General features: G+C 45.0%; 1 protein-coding gene across 2 annotated transcripts; it reads right to left on the bottom strand.

Annotated features, from left to right (window-relative positions):
- Positions 1 to 589: 589 nt before the first annotated feature.
- EIF3L (eukaryotic translation initiation factor 3 subunit L) lies at positions 590 to 21984 on the bottom strand. 2 transcript variants are annotated; one of them, XM_060113106.1, is made up of 13 exons: positions 21879 to 21984; positions 21292 to 21340; positions 20197 to 20407; positions 19033 to 19112; positions 15985 to 16046; positions 12393 to 12462; positions 12122 to 12195; positions 8452 to 8623; positions 6568 to 6722; positions 5622 to 5792; positions 4338 to 4835; positions 2011 to 2091; positions 590 to 809 (listed from the first exon to the last, which is right to left on the bottom strand). In XM_060113106.1, exons 1-13 carry the CDS (start codon positions 21909 to 21911, stop codon positions 771 to 773), a joined length of 1695 nt encoding a protein of 564 aa, XP_059969089.1. In that variant the 5' UTR covers positions 21912 to 21984; the 3' UTR covers positions 590 to 770. The 2 variants fall into 2 exon arrangements, with proteins under 2 accessions (XP_059969089.1, XP_059969090.1); XM_060113107.1 differs by lacking the exons at positions 19033 to 19112; positions 21292 to 21340; positions 21879 to 21984 and having other exon boundaries at positions 20197 to 20275.
- Between the last annotated feature and the right edge of the window lie 302 nt (positions 21985 to 22286).

A 22286-nucleotide genomic window follows, 5' to 3' on the forward strand; every position in this document is an offset into this window, starting at 1 on the left:
AGACACAACCCAGCTGTGACTGGCCGTGAAGGTTGCGGCAGACAAGCAGTAGCTCCGAACCTCACTGAGGGTGGGAGAGGCTGCCCACGACATAAACCAAAGTTTTCAGTGTGAAAAGTCAGGAGACCTGGGCAGCAGAAGACAGTAGAGTTTGGAGCCAACTCTTTGCTTTTCCTTATAACTACGTGACCTCGATCAAGTCACTTAACTCTCCAAGTCTGTTTCCTCATCAGTGAAATGGGGATCCTACTAAACCCGAGCTGTGAAGTATAGGCAATGTACATGGATTCCTTTCAGCATAGTCCTGGCAGTGTGTTCAGTAGTTCCTTCCTGAAACCCAGCACTTCCACAAACATGCATGCAAATTATGGCAGGTCATTAATGCTCACAGGATTCTTGTGAGATGCAGATAATATACTGAATATGAAAATGTCCTGTATACTGTATAATACTTTATGAATCCAGGGATTAAATAATTCAAACACCAATAAGGAACGCATCAGGAGAAAGTATCTCATGACAAATGGGAAATCACATATTGTTGCCCTTTGTCCGCAGATGCTCCCCAACCACAATGAGACAACAAATCTGACTCTAAACAAGATCCTTTATTGAGACCTATTTTAAAAATTTCACTCCGATTTAAATAAACTTCAACTCAGTTGACTGGCTGATGGCTGAGCCAGGTAAAGGCTTCATGGTGGCAAAAACACTCCCTACCTACGATGACATCAAAATAGGTTCCTGAGTAGTGTCAAGTATGCATATACTCAGGGTCTCTGTCCCATCTTCTTCAGGGTTCGATTAAGCTGGAAGAGAAAGAAAAGCAAAATCAGGTCTGGCTTTTTTTTGTTTGTTTGTTTGTTTGTTTTTTGGCTGTGTTGGGTCTTCATTGCTGCATGCGGGCTTTCTCTAGTTGTGGTGAGCAGGGTCTACTCCTCATTGCGGTGTGCAGGCTTCTCATTGCAGTGGCTTCTCTTGTTGCGGAGCACGGGCTCTAGGCACGCAGGTTTCAGTAGTCATGGCATGTGGACTCAGTAGTTGTGGCTTGCGGGCTCTTGAGCACAGGTTCAGTAGTTGTGGCACACGGGCTTAGCTACTCTGCGGCATGTGGGATTTTCCTGGGCCGGGGCTCAAACCCGTGTCCCTTGTATTGGCAGGCAGATTCTTAACCACTGTGCCACTAGGGAAGCCCAGTCAGATATGGCTTTTCCACCAAACCTTTTCCTACAGTGTGCACGATATCACCAGGCCAGGCCACCCCTCTGACATGAGCATGAATTGTCTACTATCATGTGTAAATGCTCGGTTAGGTCCTCCACCTGACATTCTTATGGTGTCACACAAGTCATGCAGCTTGTTCTATCTGCCCTTCACACTCAACAAACACACATCCCATACTGCTCTGCCCATTTTATAGACAGGAAAGGGACCCAGGGTGGCTAGACTTGCCAGGGCTGCATTATTATCCTGCAGGAGGAGTCCAGAAGCATGGACCACAGCACAGCAGTGACAGTGACCTCTGCCGGAGGACTCAAAGCACCAAGACGCAGTGGCTCTAGCTATGGCCACAAAACGTGACCCACAAGACCTCTCCAAGGGCAGGATGTGGTATGCACCAAGTCTGTCAGAACAGAGCTTCATGGTCTCAGCCTGCAGAAACTGGCCAGACTTGCCTAAGTCAGAGAGTAACTGCCAAATGGTGAGGGATGGGTAAGAGCAGGCAGTGAATCCACCCATATTAGGAAATACCAGGGAGGGAGAAGAGAGCTGGCCACCCGCAGCGGGAGATCTTGGAAAGAGATGCTCCAGAGAAGGCTGACACAGCAACTCTTACAAGCCCAACCCCACTCCCCAAACCCCAAGCAGCCAGCCAGTCTAGCTCAGAAACTTAAAGGGCCAATTTCAGGCTTTCTTGAGAACAGAAATGAGAAATAAACGATTTATAACTCCCCACCCAGTTCCTAACCTCTGTCCCCAGCCCACACACCGCTCTCTCAGACCTCTCACCTCTTCAAATTTGTGAATCTGCCGGATGAAGAAATCCCCATAGCGCCTGGCCACCTTGGTGTCTGCAATGTGGATCATGTCCTATGAGAAAAGCAGCCAGACAGGAGCAGTGAGGGAGAGCCACTTATGGACCTGCAAATAGCAGTGATGCTAAGTGCTAGATAAACCCCTGCGGAAGAGCATTACCAGTCAATAGCAACTCTTTCTTTTTAGGTGGCTGATTTTTATTTTCTTCTTGTTAATTCATTTATTTTATTTTCTAGTCTTTTTTAACGAACATGAATCTTTTGGCAATAGTAACATTTAAAATAGCATTTTATTCTTATACACTGTTTATGAGTATAAAGTTGCAAACTAGTCTAGATTTTAAATTGCTTTTTAGCTCAAAATATTTTGTTGAGCACCATTTTACTTGTAAATTATGACATAATCTAGGTTAAGACCCAAGAACTTTCTGAATCTCTTTGATAGGATTTTTTCAAGTCAAGGATGAAAAAAGGCAAAAAAAAGAAAGTATTTTGCCAAAGACAAACCTGAACCAATAAGGAACAATAATAAAAACATGCAATTAAAAACATTTTCATGTAGGAAATTTAAATCATATTATTAATTTAACCTGAATATAACCTCACAGCAAAATTTTATTTGTAATAACCAAGTTGCTAAATCTTGGGAGAAGTGTTTTATTAAAGACCATCCAGATGGTTGGGACCAGTTCAGCTGGGTCACTAAAAGGGATAGAGGGATGGAGCAAATGACTGATATTGCCAAAGAACGTGTACATGTCAGGCATTGGGAATAAATTCAAAAAGGACTTTAGCTAGCTGATGCGATACTGCAGGGGATGGACAGTTCTGATATTTAAAAACATGACTTAAAAACAACACTGAGGGCTTCCCTGGTGGCGCAGTGGTTGAGAGTCCGCCTGCCGATGCAGGGGACACGGGTTCGTGCCCCATTCCGGGAAGATCCCACATGCTACGGAGCGGCTGGGCCCATGAGCCATGGCCGCTGAGCCTTCGCGTCCGGAGCCTGTGCTCCGCAACGGGAGAGGCCACAACAGTGAGAGGCCCGCGTACAGAAAAAAAAAAAAAAAAAAAAAAAATGAATTTTTATTGGAGTATAGTTGATTTACAACGTTGTAAAAAAAGAGTATTTAAATTAAATAAAGAGTAGTTGTTAGCAATGGATAAACACACACATACGTATGGTATATCGTGAGGTTATTTGTCTCTTAGGGTTGTGTATCCCTAAGAGACGTTGTGTACATATGTGTGTATTGTAGACCAACATCATTCTGAAAGCAACCAAAAATGTAGGATATTTTAAAAAATTGCCTCATAGGTGCTTCCCTGGTGGTGCAGTGGTTAAGAATCCGCCTCCCAGTGCAGGGGACACAGGTTTGAGCCCCGGTCCGGGAAGATCCCACATGCTGCGGAGCAACTAAGCCTGTGTGCCACAACCAAGAGCAGCCCCCGTTCACCTCAACTAGAGAAAGCCTGCGTGCAGCAACGAAGACCCAACACAGCTAAAAAAACCCAAAAAAACACCGTTATGTGTACTGTTCAATAGCCAAAAACCACCCAAATGTCCACCAGTAGAAGCATGGAAACACCATGGTCAGTAACTGCAGTAGAAGTTGGACCATCACACATCACAGAACAATAAGCATGACTGACCTACTGCTACATATGGCAACGGTGGATGGTGATTCTCTCAAATATAATGTTGAGCAAAAGAAGCTGGACAGAAAATACCACATACTGCATAATCCCATTATATCAAGTTCAAAACCAGGCAGCACCAATCTAGGGTGGTACAAGTCAGGACAATGGCCTCCCACCCACTAAAGTACTTCCAGCAGTCTACTAAGCACCCTCCCCCCTTCTTCTCCAACCTCATCTCCCACCACAACCTCCTCTCAGGCCACTCCAGCCACACTGCAGCTGTCTGGGCTCGCTCCTGCCTCAGGGCCTTTGTTCTAACTGCTCCCTCCACCTGGAACGCTCTTCCTCCAGGTATCTGCTTGCTAATTTCCACACCTCCTTCAAGTCTTAGCTTCAGTTTCACTTTCTCAACAAAGTCTACCCTGAGCACCTTAATACTGCAGCCTGTGCCTTCCACCACCATTACCCCAACTTACTCCACGGCATGTGGCAACTTCCAAACTACTATGTATTTTGCTTAATTATAATGCTTTTTGTCATTTTTTTAACACTAGAATACCAGCACAAGGGCAAAAATCTTTGTTGATTTTGTTCAATGATATGTCCCAGATGCCCAGAACAGTGGGTGCCTTGAGAACCTAGCCCAAGGGGCAGTCATACCTTATCGATGTAGAAGTCAACCTCAGAGGCTGACTGAAATTCGCCATCAAGGGCAGAGATGCCACTGGTCCACACCAGGTTCTTCATTTTGTGTTTGAAGACAAGAAGTTGGATTCGGAACTCCTGCTCAGTGAGGTCCAGGAAGCCGGCCAGCTTGGCCACAGGCATGGTGGTGTAGAGCTTGAGGAAGCTGCGGATGGTTGAGAGTTGGGCCTGCTGCTGCACCTCGTCAGAAAACACCTTCAGCTGCTGTAAGAAGGGCTCCTTGTGGTAATTGGGGTGTACGTTGTCATAGTTGGGCACTACAGGTGACAGGAATTTGGGGCAGGAGTAGCTGAAAAGTTCCTCGTAGACCTGTGGGTCACCTTTCTGCATGCGCAGCATCTTGTCCCCATATTTCTCCCGCAACTGGAGGTGAATGCTCTCATCGATACGCATGGGGTACATGGTGAGGGCGATGGCCAGCAGGGCGTGCATCTGCTCATTCTGCTTGTTAATCTGGGGGTTGGGGGAGAGATCGGTGCAGGGTCAAATGAATGGATTTTCTGAGGTCCCCACCATCCTCCCAAGTACACTCTGTACAGACCTTCTGACTTCTCCCTTTGTCTTACACCCTTCAGCTAACTTTCCCAATGTCTCCTCCAATCCTCCCTCTAGCTCTACGGAACTTCTCGCCTAGTTCCAGGTCCTCTGTAGGACCTGGATTCTTTACTGCTAACTCTGCCTCATCACTGGCACGTCGATCGTTCCACACCAATTATGATCAATTCACCCAGACATCTCTGATGGCACTTAATGACTCCAGAATAAAGATTAAGTACTTTAGCTGGGTAGTGAAGGTTATCCCAGACTCTAATACCCCAATCTGGCTGTTCTCCTGCCTTCTAGCCAAAATGATTTATTGTGCTACTACATGACCATACTTCCAAGTCTCAACACCTTTGCTCTGCTTAGAAACCTGCTCCCAATTCTATGCATGTTTTGAATCCACCCTCCTCCAGGCAAACTGCTTGAGGGCAGTACCCACATCTAACTGATTTTAAACACCCACAGCCCAGTGAACACTCTAGGCACTGCTGGGGAATAAAAGTGAAACAAAAATTCTGTCCTTATCATCAGGGTGTTAATGATCTGAAGTAATAGGTGTAACAAAGAAAACACTTAAGTAGGCTAGCCATTAAAAAATCATCCTATTGAAAAAGCATATAAAAGAGCAAAATTTTGGAAGGTGTTTACCCAAAAACTGTTGGCATAGGTGTGTCAGCTGGTCAGAGGCCTCCTTACCATCTCATATTTGTACGTGGTCCTTTGGAACATGCTCTTGGTCCTCTGGATGTAGAGAAGGATGTTGGCAAAGACCCGGATAGCATCCTGGTATCGACGCATCATCAAATATGCAAAACCGACATAATAGTATGTGGTAACCTGGCACTCGGGCACACGAGAATACATGCTCTGTGGAAGGAGGCAGAAGCAGCAGCCATGAATCTCAAGACCAATTCATCCCAGGTAGGATCTGAAAATTGCTGGGGCCTAGTGTCAGCTGAGGTGGAAGCACTGAGGGCTCCCTGCAGAGGCCCTGAACTACCCAGAGGAATCCTGGCTCTGAAGTCAGAGTCTCTGAGTGCAGATTGTACCACTTACTGATTATGTGACCTGAGGACTCCATTTTCTTGGCTGTAACAGAAAAGGACTGGACCAGGTAACCCTAAAATTTCTTTCAGCTCTAAAATCATCTACACCTCACTTTCACATTCTTTCTTGCTTTCTAGTCCTTGCTTTTCCAAATAAGCCCTATAAGAGAAAGGACAGATAAGATACACACACGTCAAACAAAAACGTGCCAAGTTTCTGTGGCTAGGAAAACAACCACTGCTAACGTATCATTACCTGTGCCACCTTAGAACTAAGTAAGTCTTTCATTAATTCTTCAGTGAAAGTTGAAAAGTAAAAACCTGCCAGCATCAGTCTGGTTTGAAAACAGAATCAAAAGACTGCTGAATATTTTAAGTGTTGTTAAGCACCAAAGAGAAACCACCTGGTCCAGGTTCAGATTTTCCCTGCAGTGGTTTTCCCAGTTCTTGTCTCAATTTTCCACTGACCTGGGGAGGAATCCTCTTTTATTCTCCATGAAATCTGTCCTAATAAAAGATCAGAGTCTCTCCTGAAGCAGACAGACAGACTTTCTGGCTCTGGGAAGATGGGCCTCAGGAAACAGGGAATGAATTACCTTCTTGTTCAGTTCGATGTTCTCCAGCACCTTGATGGCCTGGTAATAATCCCCCAACAGGGAGTGCAGACGCAGAAGCCCCACCAGGCTGAAGTAGCCAAGCATCTTGTAGAGGGAGTGCCGTCCATACTCGCCAGCCACACTCTCAGGGTCACCTGAGAGAGACACACAGACACTGTGAGCACTTCAGCAGAGGCAGTGGAAGGAGGGCAAGCCTGACCCTTGAAGTTTACCCTCAGTAAACTCTTCATCTACTGCCAGTCTCTAAAGCTTCCTGCAATAGGGAATAACTGCCTTAGAAGGAATACCAAGAAACATCATGCCTGGCATTACGCTAAGCTTACATTTCTACGTCACCTAAGGGGTGTGGCAGGCCCCCCCATCCATACACACGTAAGAATATGAGAGGACCCCTCTCATCAATAAGAGTTACTTGGCAAGGTCCCTCCTTTCAGGAAGTCCATGAGATCAAAGCTATCTTCCTAATAACACTATTTAGGTGTGTTCCTATTTATCTTCCTAAGATACTATTTGCCTTTCTCACTGAGTTGACATTTGCACTGATGGTGCAAAAACAACGCGGGTAAAACTATGGACAACTTAGCATCAATCGGGTAGTGGCACCAAACTCTACTGTCATCACTGTATTCTTTACCACCACTCACCTGCAATAAAAGAACCAGCCACTTTCTTTTCCCCACAAAACCCCATTTTTACTTGAAAAAATAACTGATACACAGAGTATGAATAGAGAGACATGGGTATTTTCTCAAAAATGAGTGCAGTGAGCCTGTTAAAGTATCAATGAAAACAACTGGCAGTGTTTGCTGCCAATGAAAACTTGAGCTTTTAAGTAAAAATGAGAATTTCATAAAACTTCTATCTGCCACTACGAACTCAACAGTTCCCCAATGAAGACCTATCTGATAAGGCTGATGGTCAAAGTAACAGATGTGGTTTCAAAACACTGTATAATTGGGACTTCCCTGGTGGTCCAGTGGGTAAGACTCCGAGCTCCCAATGCAGGGGGCCCAGGTTCGATCCCTGGTCGGGGAACTAGATACTGCATGCATGCTGCAATTAAGAGTTCGCATGCCGCAACTAAGACCTGGCGCAGCCAAAATAAAGAAATAATTAAAACAACAACAACAAAAAACTACAATAAAATGTGTCAACTTTCAGAAAATCTCGATAGCTCAATGAATCAGTATTTTACAAAATCACGCACAGGTTAAAAAAAATTCATTCAAGCTGCAGGATAAACCAATAAACTTTAATGTAACAAAGTATAAGTTCACTGATAAGGCTTCAGATTCCACACTGCAACTAACCTGTATGAAACTACCCCCTGTCAACTTGTGATGCAGAACCAGAGAAGAGCCAGGCTACCTGTAAAGGCTATTAAGTTTCTCTTCCCTGTCCCAATTAAATATCTGTGTGAGGCCAGATTTCCCTCAGATACTTCAACCAAAACAGCATATTGCCAAAGACTGAGTGAAGAAGCAGGAGACTCCAGCTCTCTTCTATGAAGCCAGACATTAAAGAGGTTTACAAAAACACCACTCTTCTCACTGTAACAAGATCTGTATATAGATAAACCTTGTGATTCTTAATCTTTTAAGACTGTAAAGTGGTCCTCACACCAAAAAGTTTTCGAAGTGCTTATCTAAACAAAGGCCCTGGAGAGGGAGTAGAAGTGTTTACAAATGCAGCTCTCAGGAAGTGCCTGTTCAGTCTGTCGGCCAACAGACTGCCAAGCCCAGCAGCCCCCAAATCAGCCCTCGGCTCCTGTTCACACCCAAATACCAAAGAGGAGCAGCCCACCGCTCCTCCGCACTATCCGCGGCCTCTACTCACGAGGCATAGATGGCAGGCGGCACTCACCTCCACTTGTGTACACCTCCAGCTGTCGGTTGATGTTGGACTTGTCTACAAGGGAGTGAAGGACGTTGAGGACACTGTGAACATTCCAGATTTTGGGATTGGAACGAAGGAAGTCGATCTCCTCCTCTGACTTCTTGGCAGTCTTACAGCGGTACTGACTAAACGACTGAAACTGTTGAGGAAGAAGGGAAACATGCAGCAGTGGCGTTCACGCCAAAGGGACAGCACAAGCACACAACACGCTACTGCTACCACTTCTCCCGCTACACCAGCGTGTGCACGACTGGTTCTTTCAAAGCCACCTTTGATTAAGCTGTGGATTTGTTCATTACTGACTATGTTACTTATTCCACAGCTAAGCAAAAAGCTCTAAAATGAGAGGTAATTTGTGGAAAAAAACATTCAATTTGGAGTCAAACATAGTCTAGACTTACTTAACGTCTCTGGGCATCACAGTGCCGTCAGCCTGGCCACCAGAATCAGGTGGCTTACAACAGATCTACTCATACATGGTAGAGATGGGGCAGGTACCTGCATGTGTGTGTCTTCCCTTCCAGAGCTGACCATCAATTCACCTGTGACAGGAACCCAGTCTGAGTCACCCCTGTCCCAACCACAGAGCCTGGCCAAGTGTAAGGCACATATAGGGTACATACCACAGCTATTTGTTTGGGGCAGGGTTTCTATCTGGGACCAGCACTGGGCTGGCTCCATCTGTCACCCAGAGACTAGCACAGGAGACCTAGTTACTCTGTCAGAATTAAAAGCTCCCTGGTTGATTTCTGGTGCATACACAGGTTTGGAAACCAGGGACCTAGAATCTAGGTTCTAGATGACCTAAGATTACTTTTCAACTCTAAAATATCATCCTCCTCGAAGAGTGCAGGAGAAAACGTTTCCAAATTTACAATAAACAAATAGTATCAGGGCTTCCCTGGTGGCGCAGTGGTTAAGAATCCACCTGCCAATGTAGAGGACACAGGTTCGATCCTTTGCCTGGGAAGATCCCACATGCCGCGGAGCAACTAAGCCCATGTGCCACAACTACTGAGCCCACGCTCCACAAAGAGAAGCCACCGCAGTGAGAAGCCCGCACACCACAACGAAGAGTAGCACCCACTCGCTGCAACTAGAGAAAGCCCATACGCAGCAATGAAGACCCAACACAGCCAAAAATAAAAATAAATTTATAAGAAAAACAAAACGAAACAAAGAATAATATCCAGAATATACAAGGAATTCTCATAAGCCAAAAAGAACAAGATCATCCGATAGAAAAATGGGCAAAGGATACTGATGATCACTTCGAAGAAAAACAGAATTGGTCAGTTAGCAGGGAAAATGCTCAATCTCTTCAGAGAAATGTAAATTAAAATGATTATCATTTCTTTCCTATCAAACTGACAAAAATTAGATTGATACCATCCGGTACAGAAAACTTGCTCTCAAATGCTGCTGGTAGGAGTATAATTTGACACAGCCTTTTAGGAGGGCAGTAATTACTATTTATTAAAATCCAAAGTGACAAAATGTTCTATATCTTAATTGTAGTGGTGTATACACTTGTCAGATCTCATCAACTGTACACTTAAAATTGGTACACTTTATTGCATGCAAATTGTGACTCTACATATCTGATTTAAAATAATTTTAAGGGCTTCCCTGGTGGCGCAGTGATTGGGAATCCGCCTGCCAATGCAGGAAAAACAGGTTCAAGCCCTGGTCCGGGAAGATCCCACACACCACGGAGCAACTAAGCCCGTGTGCCACAACTACTGAGCCTGCGCTCTAGAACCCATGAGCCACAACTATTGAGCCCACATGCTACAACTACCAAAGCCCGCGCTCCTAGAGCCCGTGCTCCGCAACAAGAGAAGCCACCGCAATGAGAAGCCCACGCACCGCAATGAAGAGCAGCAACTAGAGAAAGCCCACACACAGCAACGAAGACCCAATGCAGCCAAAAATATATAAATAAAATAAACAAATTTATAAAATAATTTTAAAAGCAAATATCCTTCAGCCAACAATTCTACTTACAATCATCCCTAGAAATAGACTTTATCTGTAACACATACACAAGAGTGGTACACCATGTACATGGCATAAAAGAACAAGGCACGTCTCTATATGATGACTATCTTTCCAGACAGTAATTGATGCCTCTGCAAAGGCAAGGAAGGAAGACACTTTCACTTTATCTGCAGTTAAAAAAAACCAAAAACTCAACAATAGCAACACATTCATATATTACTGCATCAATACAAATAAATGAAAGAGTGGTGGGGAATAAGGAGCAAAAAAAAAAAAAAAATTTTTTTTTTTTAAATTTTAAAAAAGACAAACAACAAGAATAAAGAAGAGAGTGGTGGGGAAGAGCCCCTCACCCCATGCGGTTTAACTGGTGTTTTCTTCTTAAGCGGCTTATAGTGCTCTCACTTTTCACAAAGACTGGCTGGTGGAATCACACCTGGCCCACACTGGCCAGTCTTTGTTAGAAGCAAGAGCACTTAAACCCCTTAAGAGAACACAAGTTAAGCCCAGGGAATTAGGATTATCTTAAGACGGATGAAGAACCTTAGCACAGATGATCCTCCCTGACTTGCTGCTAGCCAACAGGACAGACAATCTTCTAAAATTACTCCAAATAACGAGCCAAGGAGCCAGAGAGGGCAAACAAGGCCAGTGTGGTTTGTGGCCTTTACTGCACAAAGGACTGAAGCCTGTCTTAAGCAGGAAGCCTCTTTCTCAAAGAGCCCTAGGAAGGTTTCCTCAGCTCACCAATCACAACTTATCAGCACTCTGTACTCAAAGTCTCTTTGATCCATGGGGCTCAAATAACTGCTTTATTAGGAAACTGATTTCTCCTGAAATACCTAGTAAGAACTGTGCCATCCCTGTAAAACATGGAAAAGATGTTTTCCAAAATCAACTATTTTATGTTTTTTAGCAACAGCACTCTGAGATAGGTAATTTTTCCCTTTTGATAAAAATGTTCTTTCATTCTGATCCAACATATACTCACATCACCAGCACCACAATCAAGATATAGAATCTTGGGCTTCCCTGGTGACGCAGCGATTGAGAGACCGACTGCTGATGCAGGAGACACGGGTTCGTGCCCCGGTCCGGGAAGATTCCACATGCCGCAGAGTGGCTGGGCCCGTGAGCCATGGCCACTGAGCCTGCCTGTCCGGAGCCTGTGGTCCGCAACGGGAGAGGCCACAACAGTGAGAGGCCCGCATACCACAAAAAAAAAAAAAAAAAAAAGATACAGAATCTTTCTCCTGTAGGCGAGGAAAGTGAGGCTCAGAGAGCTAAGTAACACGTCATCACTACAGAGCCACCAGGTGGCAGCCCCCAGACAAGTACCCACTCCTAGCAGACTCCAAAGCCTGGAAACCTGTGTTCTTCCCGCCAGACCACCTCTCAAGGTCAGTTAAGAACGTGGTCAATGTCAGGAGCTCAGTTCTCCAGACTTTGGAGTTCAGAATGGAGCTCTTAGACCTCACTGATTCAAAACACAACAACATAGAGGCCACTTGCAAAGGGTATTTCACACTACCCTAGGGTGGCTATATACCATGATCTTTTTAACAACACAAACAATGGTAACAGCTGCTCTTTGTCTGGACCAGTATTTCAAATTAGGCCAAGGCTGACCAGATACCTGGTAGATGAACTCATCGATGATATCCCAGAGCCACTGGTTGGGGAGTTCAAGGGGAGCAGGACCATCAGCATCTGGGCAAGAGACCACAGAAAAGTCAGACTCAATCAATGACTATGCCCATTCAGTAAGGCTGCAGAATGCATTTTGTAATTTCTCTCTTAAAAGGACTATGAACCACAAGACTTCTCCCTCTTCCCACCTGCACATTAAAATCCTGCTAAAAAGAGGTGAAGGCCAATATGAGGTCTCATCATAACCTCAGACTCACTGAGAATGTAGTTGAAGAGATTGCAGTAGTTGTAATAGGATTCAAACCTCTGCTCCAAGGAGGGTCCCCCCTGTAAACAAAGCAGAGAAAGGAGGACACATTTAATCTAAATGCGTTCTACTTGTGGCCCGCCACTGACAGTTGAAAACAAATATAGCTGATCCTTGAAAACACAGGGGTTAGGGGCACCAACCCTCCAGAGTCAAAAGTCTGTGCATAATGTATCGTTGACCCTCCACATCTGCAGACTTAACCAATGGTGGATCCTATAACACTGTAAGTATTTATTGAAAATATCTGCATATAAGTGGACCCGCACAGTACCAACCTGTGTTGTTCAAGGGTCAACTATATATGAGAATTGACGTCGGCTCTCCCCTTCTTAGCATGTGAGAGCACTCAAGTGACAGGGAAGATAGTTAAGTGCTACAGCAGTTCAAAGGGGCACTGAATACCTGACGCCAATGGTCAAGTTTTAAACCAAAAAATTCAACTGAGGGGCTTCCCTGGTGGCGCAGTGGTTGAGAGTCCGCCTGCCGATGCAGGGGACACAGGTTCGTGCCCCGGTCCAGGAAGATCCCACATGCCGTGGAGTGGCTGGGCCCGTGAGCCATGGCCGCTGAGCCTGCGCGTCCAGAGCCTGTGCTCCGCAACGGGAGAGGCCACAACAGTGAGAGGCCCGCGTACCGCAAAAAAAAAAAAAAAAACTTTAACTGACCATTAAAGCTCAGGCATATAGATCTGGCAAGGCAGAGGAGTGAGGGCAAGGTGTTTCAGGAAAAACAGGACTAATGAAGGCAAAGAAGTAAAATCATGGTGCTTGAAGGTTAGGGAGTAAGGCAGACAATGCTACACTGGGCTACATTAGGCCAAAAATGCAGAGGTCTTACAGTGCCAAACAAGAATTAAGCCAGGGGGTCTGCAAATCCACCATTGCCTGTTTTTGTAAATAAGAACCTTAACTGGAACAGAGCCATGTGTACTCACTGTCCATGGCTGCTACAAAGCTGAATAGATTCGACAGAGACCATTACAGCCCTCAAAGCCTAGAATACTCTCTGTCTGGCCCTGTACATAGCAGGCTGCTGACCCCTGATCTAGACTTCATGTGGCTGGCAACATAGAACCACTGAAGATTTCTGAGCTGGGGAACAACGTGATGTATGGTGTATTTTATGATGGAGTAGAAAGAACACTGCCTTGGAGTCTTAGCCCCACTGCTTACTAACTGTGGGGTCTGACAAGGTACTTAATCCCTCTGAAAACTGAGATTATGAAGTGCAAGTGCCTAATAAAGTAAATGCTCTTTCAATGAAAACCTCCCCCTCCAACTACCCCCATCATGTACATGAAACTGCCCCATCTGGTACCTAGTGAAGAAATCATGGGGTCAACAAACTTCTGCTGTATCTTCATCTACAGACCAGAGGAAAGATCAGAGGTGACAACCAGCCATACTATGGGTTCTGATGCCACGTTCTGCCGAAAGCCATGTTATACAGGCTGGTTAGAGTACTAGCTCAGCCTGCAAAGTACCTGAGCCATAGCATCAATGATAGAAGAGAATCTTTACTTTCTATCAAATGAGGTAGTTAGAGAGGTCACTGGGATGCCAGAAAAACATGGCCCCCCACATTACTTTGCCAACAAGAACTCCTTCACCTACCGCCACTGATGGTGGGGGGCTCCTGGGCCAAGACCAGAGCTCTTGTCAGGTCAAGTCATCCTCAGGGGGATGAGAGTGAGTGTGAGAAGCTGGGAACTCTTTAGATGGAAATACCCTAAGGAGACTGTGGTGGCAGTTTCTTTAATTTACACACGCACATACACGCTCCAACAATTAACGTGTCAACGTTGGGGATCAGACACTGGATTAGAGCAGGGAACAAGACAAAGTCCGTGCCCTGCTGGAGTTTACCCTCTAGTGGGGGAAGCAAACAAAACCCAAATAAATAAGACAATGTCAGAGAGTGATATGTGCTCTGAAGTGTCACATAGTATGGCTAGGAGCCAAGGGAAGGAGGGAAAGATGCAGGAAATGAGACTGGCAAGGAAGTCAGGGGCCAGGTCAAGCAGGACCATGACTAAGACTTGGGATTTTATTCTAAGTATGATGGGAAGTCATGGTAGGATTGTGAGGAAGGCGGTGACTTGATGAGACTATGTTTTAAAAGGATCACCACGGTTACTAGGTTGAGAATAAACTTAAGCGGGCAAGAGTGGAAACTGACAACAGGTAAGCAGTTATGCAGTCATTCAGGCAAGAGATAATGCCTTCAACTAGGGTAGGTATGTGCATTTTTAAAAGATACAATGCCATATGCACACCTAACAGACTACAGTACAGTGTAGCATAACTTTTTTTTAAAGATTATTTATTTATTTAAAAATAAATTTTTGGGGAGGGCTCCCCTGGTGGCGCAGTGGTTGAGAGTCCGCCTGCCGATGCAGGGGACACGGGTTCGTGCCCCGGTCTGGGAGGATCCCACATGCCGCGGAGCGGCTGGGCCCATGAACCATGGCTGCTGGGCCTGCGCGTCCGGAGCCTGTGCTCCGCAACGGGAGAGGCCACAACAGGGAGAGGCCCGCGTACCGCAAAAAAATAAAATAAAATAAAATAAAATAAAAATTTAAAAAAAATAAAAATAAATTTTTGGCTGTGTCAGGTCTTAGTTGTGGCACGCAGGCTTAGCTGCCCTGCAGCATGTGGGATCTTAGTTCCCCAACCAGCGATCGAACCTGCATTCCCTGCATTGTAAGGCGGATTCCTTACTGCTGGACCACCAGGGAAGTCCCTAGCGAAACTTTTATATGCACTTGGGAACCAAAAAATTCATGGGACTGGCTTTATTGTGATATGCACTTTATTGCAGTGGTCTGGAACCAAACCTGCAATACCTCCAAGGTATGCCTGTAAACAGTGTAGACAGTATTTTAAGAGACTTAGGGCACTCTAAAATTTAGAACTCAGGAAGAAAAGAATCAAGCAAGTGCCCAAAGTTGGAAGAGTGTGGTAGAACGAACAATGATGTCACAATAAGACAGGCCTAGCTTCAAAGAATTTTGCCATTTACTAGCTGCACGAATTTGAGAAAAAGCAACCCCTCTGCGCCTCAGTTTGCCTACTTTGCAGGATCACCATGGGGACTAGAGACATGCAGACGCATGCCAAGTGCCTAGAATTGTGCCTGGCACACAGCGACAGTTCTATGTATTTCTCAGAGGGCAGGAGGCTCAGTGGCAATGCACTGAAGGGAAAAAGCAAGGGCATTCCAAGCGGAGGCATCCGAAGGTACCTGGGAACACACTTTTAGGATGACGTCCTGCAACCCAGTGCATGTGATAAGTGTCCAGTCAAGAACTGTGGGGATAAAGAAATTAAAAGGATGGACAGGCTATGCAGTGGTACCATTTGCCTGAAACAGACACCCAGCTTTCTGGGTTCAATCATTCCCTCCATCCTTTCTTAAAAGAAAGCTCAGAAAACATGCCAACCACTCTTGGACACTGAACCAATATAAACTAGCAATTGTTTTCCAGGGACAAAAATGGCATAGAGTTTAAAAACTGCCAGCAACGTTTAGATACTCACACTGACTTTGGCATATATGTGCCTGTAGTATAATTCTTTGTACAGAATCAGAAAGACAGCATCTGAAAGAGATGGCAGAAGGGTGCTTTAGTAATCCACCAAACAACTGGGGTCTTCTGGCAGTTTCAGCCCTTGGTGGGAAGTAAAGTGGTAAATGTGATTTCAGAAACCAAACAACATCAAAATTCTAACACTTACACCCCAAGAATACATGCAACGAGAAAATTCATTTCCCACTTTACTCTTTCAACCTCATCTTAATCTCATTCAGGCCCATTTCCCTTCACCACTTAGATATTTTGCCATACAGTTGCTTAACCACGACGTAAATACTAATGGCTCCATGGAAGGCGATGTGACAGTATCAAAATTGCAAATACATGGGGATCTTTGACTTAGACGTCCTATTTCAAGGAATGTATCCTATTGATATGATGCAACCATTAAAAAGAAAGAAGGGGCTTCCCTGGTGGCGCAGTGGTTGGGAGTCCGCCTGCCGATGCAGGGGACACGGGTTCGAGCCCTGGTCCGGGAAGATCCCACGTGCCGTGGAGCGGCTGGGCCTGTGAGCCATGGCTGCTGAGCCTGCGCATCCAGGGCCTGTGCTCCGCAACGGGAGAGGCCACAACAGTGAGAGGCCCGCGTACCGCAAAAAAAAAAAAAAAAGAAAGAAGGCGGGGACTTCCCTGGTGGCACAGTGGTTAAGAATCCACCTGCCAATGCAGGGGACACGGGTTCGAGTTCTGGTCCGGGAAGATCCCACATGCCACAGAGCAACTAAGCCCATGCGCCACAAATACTGAGCCTGTGCTCTAGAGCCCACGAGCCACAACTACTGAGCCTGAGTGCCACAACTACTGAAACACGTGCACCTAGAGCCCATGCTCCACAACAAAAGAAGCCACCGCAATGAGAAGCCTGCGCACCACAACGAAGAGCAGCCCCCTCTAGCCGCAACTAGAGAAAGCCGGCGCACAGCAGTGAAGACCCGACACAGCCAAAAATTAATTAATTAATTAATTTTTTAAAAAGCGGGGATGAGGTCTTTGGATATCAATGTTGTGCAGAAGTTAACATACAGGTCTGAGACTATTAGCCTTAGAAAGGCCTGCTGGTAAAGTTGGTCCTTGCTTGGCATCTGAGAACCTAGATTTCAGGAGGGTTTCCCACCAATCTCATAAGGGTGGTCTGCTATCCCTAAACTGTTTGTGCAAACAACATGGTTTATACTGAACACCTGCTTTCCTTCTGGGAGTCTGGAATTTAAGTACATGCTAGGCAGAGGATATGCCTACAACACCAGCCCCCAATAAAATGACTGGACATTGAGTTTGTAATGATCTGCTCTGGTAGCGCCATAGAAAGCCCCACAGCTGTTGGACTGAGTCCTTTGAATCCTCCTAGCAAATAATCAAACCTGGGGGTGGTCTTGGGAATCCTGGAGCTGCAGAATACTCTCCAAAAATATAATAAATTTTAAAAATGGAAAGAAAGGAGCATCTATCTAGTCTTTGTAAAAAAGGAACAAGTTATTCCTAATAGCTTATACATGCATAGAGTATCAGAAGAAGGATAAACAAGAAAACGGTGAACACTAGATGGCTCCAGAGAGAAAAACGGACAACTTGGGATAAAAATGGGAGGGGGATTTTTATACCAATTCTTTTATACTTTTGAGTCCTGTGAATCCTTATCTGTTTAAAAACATGTATTACAGGACTCCTATTGTGCTCAACATACGCAATATTATATTCTTCACAGGCAAAATATTAAACAGAGCGTAATGTCTGAGCAATACGGAAACACATTTAAGAGTGAGTTCTAGCAAACGTATGGACACCAAGGGGGGAAAGTGGCGGGGTGGTGGTGGTGGGATGAACTGGGAGATTGGGATTGACATATATACACTAATATGTATAAAATAGATAACTAATAAGAACCTGCTGTATAAAAAATAAATTTAAAAAAAAAAAGTGATTTCTAGGACTTCCCTGGAGGTCCAGTGGTTAAGAGTCTGCACTCCCAATGCAGGGGGCACGGGTTCAATCCCTGGTCGGGAAACTAAGATCCCGCAGGCCGCACTGTGTGGCCAAAAAAAAAAACCTGAGTTCTAAACCTGAGTAACGATGATGATACTAATGTTTAGTATTCAAAAAATGTTAGCTGTAACAAAAGAAGTGAAAGACTTGTACGTTAAAAAACTACAAAACACTGTTGAAAGAAATCAAACACCTAAATAAATGGAAAGTCATCCCATGTCCATGGATTAGAGGACTTAATATTGTTAAATGGCAAAACTCTCCCAAATTGATCTTCAGATCCCACATAATTTATATCGAAATCCAAGCTGGCTTCTTTGCAGAAATTGACAAGCTGATCCTAAAATTCACATGGAAATTCAAGGGACTCAGAAGACCCAAAGCAATTTTGAAAAAGAACAACAAAGGTGGAGGACTTACACTTGCCAATTTCAAAACTTACTCCAAAGCTACAACCATTTAGACAGTGTGGTTGGTACAAGCATAAGGATAGACATAGATCAATGGAATCAAAGTGACAGTCTAGAAATAAACCTCTACATTTACATGAAAACAGATTTCGGGAAGTGTCAAGACAATTCAATGGAAAAAGAATGGTCTTTCTGAAAATTGGTACTGGGACAGCTGGCTATCCACATGCAAAAGAATGAAGCTGGCTCTTCTTACTTCACACCATATTTAAAAGACATCATCAGAAAGTGAAACATGAGAGGAGGCCAGAGAACCCATTCTGAAGCAACTGTAATGACCCCAAAAATTACGGAGGGAAGAGGAAACCAGTCAAGACAAAAATCCCAACTTCAGCTTTCACCACATGTGAAACACCTATGTCCCCTCTTCATCTATTCAGTTTTCATTCAACAAGTTATTTACTAAGGAATTTACTATGTACCAAACCCTGGGGAAATAAAATGGTGAGCAAAACAGACACAGATCGTCCTGAGCTTTCTAATGAGCCTCAGTCATAGGATCCCATTCAACACACAGGACACAAAACACTCACACCTACCGTTGCCAACTTGTGGAGCAATGGTTTCAGCCTCAGGCCAAGGTGTATTCTTGAAAAATCTTTCAGTCAACTTGGTCCAGCTGAAAATCAAGAAAAAGTATTCTAGAACTCCAAAATAGGAAGGATCTGAGAAGAGACAATCCTCATATTTATAAATAAGTACCCAAACTCCGAAAAGGGAAGAAGTCACGGAAACAGAGCCAGGGCCAGAGCCTCCAAGTCTACAACTTTCCTCAACCCAATTCTATACCCCAGACAATCTTTCTTAATAAGGTGAAACATTTCTTTTACATCAGCTAGGCACCTACCAAGCTCTTCAGGATCATCTCCTGCCTCTGTATCATGAACTCTAGTCATATTTCACTGCTTACTGTTCCCTGACTTGAGAACTACCTTTTAGACACCCCCACCCCCCTCCCTTAGCTTTCCACCTCTCCTTCCACTTCCTGGAGTACTGTGCCTCCTCCCCCTCTCCAAACATGGAAGCAAATCAGTCTGTTTGTTGCAGTCTGATGCCACAACAGCCCTCAAGCATCCAACGCAAACACTGCTGCCCAAGATGCTTCACAACCCTATTTCCTTGATGAAGTCTTTCCTAACTATCCAACTGTGATTGACCTGTCTCATTTCTAACGCCCATTACATAAGGGCAGTCCCCTCAAAACCAGAAGCAACCACTCAGAGCTCCGCTCACCCTGTTTTGTGTTGAGAAGTTGTCCAACACAGTTTAGAAATTAGGTTCTGGTGAAAGACTGGACAGGTGCAAAACTCAGCACATCCACTTAGCTAGCTATGAGATTTATCCTTTCTGTGCTTTGTTTTCTCATCTATAAAATGAGGAAAACAACAGAACCTACTTCATGGAGTTACTGTGAAGGACAAATCAGTAAATACAGAAAAAGCACTCTGAACATTGCCTGATCTATAATGATCATACATATTATTGCTATTATAATTATTGATAGTGATGGTATTATTTTAGGCCTTGTACAAGTTCTGGGCAATGAGTTCAACAAAATAACATGTCCCTAGCCCCCAAAGAATCACAGAAACCCCTCGGGCACTCTCTTTACAGAGAAATGAATAAACATCACCCCTTTTTAGAGACTGCATTACTAAGCCAGTCTCACCCAGTAAGAGATCATTTCAGCCAATGGCCCATACCTGTTCTCATAGATGTCCTGAATCTCATATACCTTCTGGTCAATGACATCGCTGGAGACACGACTGGCCTGTAGCTCATACACTTTCTGGTCAATTAAGTCTGAGACAGTTTTGTGGAAATACTGGATGAAATTTTTGATCACTTCAGGGATCACCTGATAGGTCTGCTGTTCATACTGACGCTCATAAGCCAGATCCTGCTTCGGATCTCCTAGAGATTAGATATAATAAACACTTGAAATCCACACATAGGACATAACAAAAGGGCAAGGCCATCCCCTAAACAAAACTCAAGTCTATAAAATCGGGTATAATTCCCCTTTAAACACTCAGAAATATAAATCCTCTCCATGTCACTCCCAATCCCCACGGGCCTGTTTCCTCAAAACATTTTCCCACTACTTATTTACTGAAGTTATTTATTTGCTTATTGTTTCCCACACCAGAACCTAACGTCTATGAAAGCAAGAACCCTGTCTTGCACCCAGATGTACCCTCAAGACCCGGAACAGTTATGGGGCGGGGAACTGTGCGAAGGGCAGTAAGTAGTAGGCACTTAATATTTTTTGAATAAATGAATGACTGCCATTTTCTACCCATATGACTTGGTGCAAGTAACTAAACTCCTCTGTCCTCAAGTTTTCTCACCTGTAATGTTAGTTTATGTCTCTGTAGAACTGCTGTAAGGGGTAAATGAAATACTTCACACCAAGTACCCAGAACAACACATGGCACTTACTAAGTGCTAAATCAAACCAAGTTACTGGAACAACTCAGGAAACATCAAAAACCTTCCAAAAAAGATTTCACTTGGACTTGGTTTTAATTACTTTAATTTTTCACAACAAGATTTTCTTCTTCAGCTAACAGCTTCAACAAGGAAACCACAGTCAGGACAGTAACCTTCCCTTCTGAGACTTTGAGGTGGACCATGAATAAGGCCTGGTTTAATAGCTCTCCTGCTGAGAGATAGTAACTGACTCTAAACCTGGACCATCCAGACCTAGTTTTAAGCAGCTGCCCGTCAGGGCTGCTCTGAGACATCCAAAAAGGTGCCAATCCCTAGAAGCTGGCCAGACAAACCTGTAGACTCACCTGTGTGCATATCATAGTCGCCCGGGTAAGCATAGGGATCGTAAGCAGCCTAGAAACGAAAGAGACACAGACAAGACAGTCACCAGTTCGTGAATCCAAAATGCTCATTCTAGGTTCTAAGGATACAAAGGTGGATAAGACACAGTCTCGTTCTTTGAGGAACTCACACGCCTGTGAGAAAAGGGAGAACAAACAGACGATGACAATACCGCGTTACGGCTGCAATAAGGCAGAGCAAAGCACAAGAGGCTGTGGGAGTCTGCGGGGCTTGACAAGACTGAACCCAGACCATAAGAAATCAGAGTGCAGTTACAGACACACAGAATCCTATAACTAGCCTCCGTTCCCGGACTTGGAAAAGGAGAGGACCAGGGGACCGGACACACGAGATGGGCGGGCCGAGACGGGCTGATCAAGAACCGGGAGCTGCGGGTGGCAACGGCACGAGGAACGCGCAAGCGGGGCTGGGGCTGGTCGCGGCCCGCGAGTGCTCCCGGAGAGGCCCGGACACCGTCTCCCCGCGGGGCCCAGCATCCAAAGAGCCCTGCCCCTTCGCGGAGCTCAGCACACGCTCAAGACCAGATTACCTCAGACTCGTAATCATCAGCAGGATACGACATGGCTGCGGCGCTCGCGGACCCAGGCCGGAAAGAGCGGAAAAAGTGGGCCTCGCCTGCCTCTTGACGCCGGAAGTCCAGCCCCCCTCGAGGCTGCCGGGAAACCAGAAGCTCTTCCGGGGCCGCCGGAAATCTGAGGCAGCCATGTTTGGAAGGGCGAAAGCAAAAACCCATACATTATTCCTCCTTCTTCAAATAGAGGCTCTACAAGGAAGGTGATTCTATAATACTTGCAAAGATTTAGAAATAAACACGTGAAATATTTCGGCGTAATAAAGGATGGGCAAAGTAGTTGAAACAAGAAATAATGCCACTCAAAAGATGGCTGACAGCTTCCTCGGCCGCCCTCTCGCGTGAAGGGAAAATCGGATATGGGCG

Source organism: Mesoplodon densirostris, chromosome 11, assembly GCF_025265405.1.
Source record: "Mesoplodon densirostris isolate mMesDen1 chromosome 11, mMesDen1 primary haplotype, whole genome shotgun sequence".
NCBI classification, from domain to species: Eukaryota; Metazoa; Chordata; class Mammalia; order Artiodactyla; family Ziphiidae; genus Mesoplodon; species Mesoplodon densirostris.

Excerpts from the sequence above, each read along its gene's own strand:
- EIF3L (XM_060113106.1), bottom strand. The coding sequence starts at position 21,911 with ATGTCGTATCCTGCTGATGATTACGAGTCTGAG. Across the intron at positions 12,463-15,984 it reads ACATATATGCCAAAGTCAGT|GGGGGACCCTCCTTGGAGCA; the intron begins GTGAGTATCTAA and ends CTTTGTTTACAG. Across the intron at positions 6,723-8,451 it reads GGAGGTGTACACAAGTGGAG|GTGACCCTGAGAGTGTGGCT; the intron begins GTGAGTGCCGCC and ends TGTCTCTCTCAG.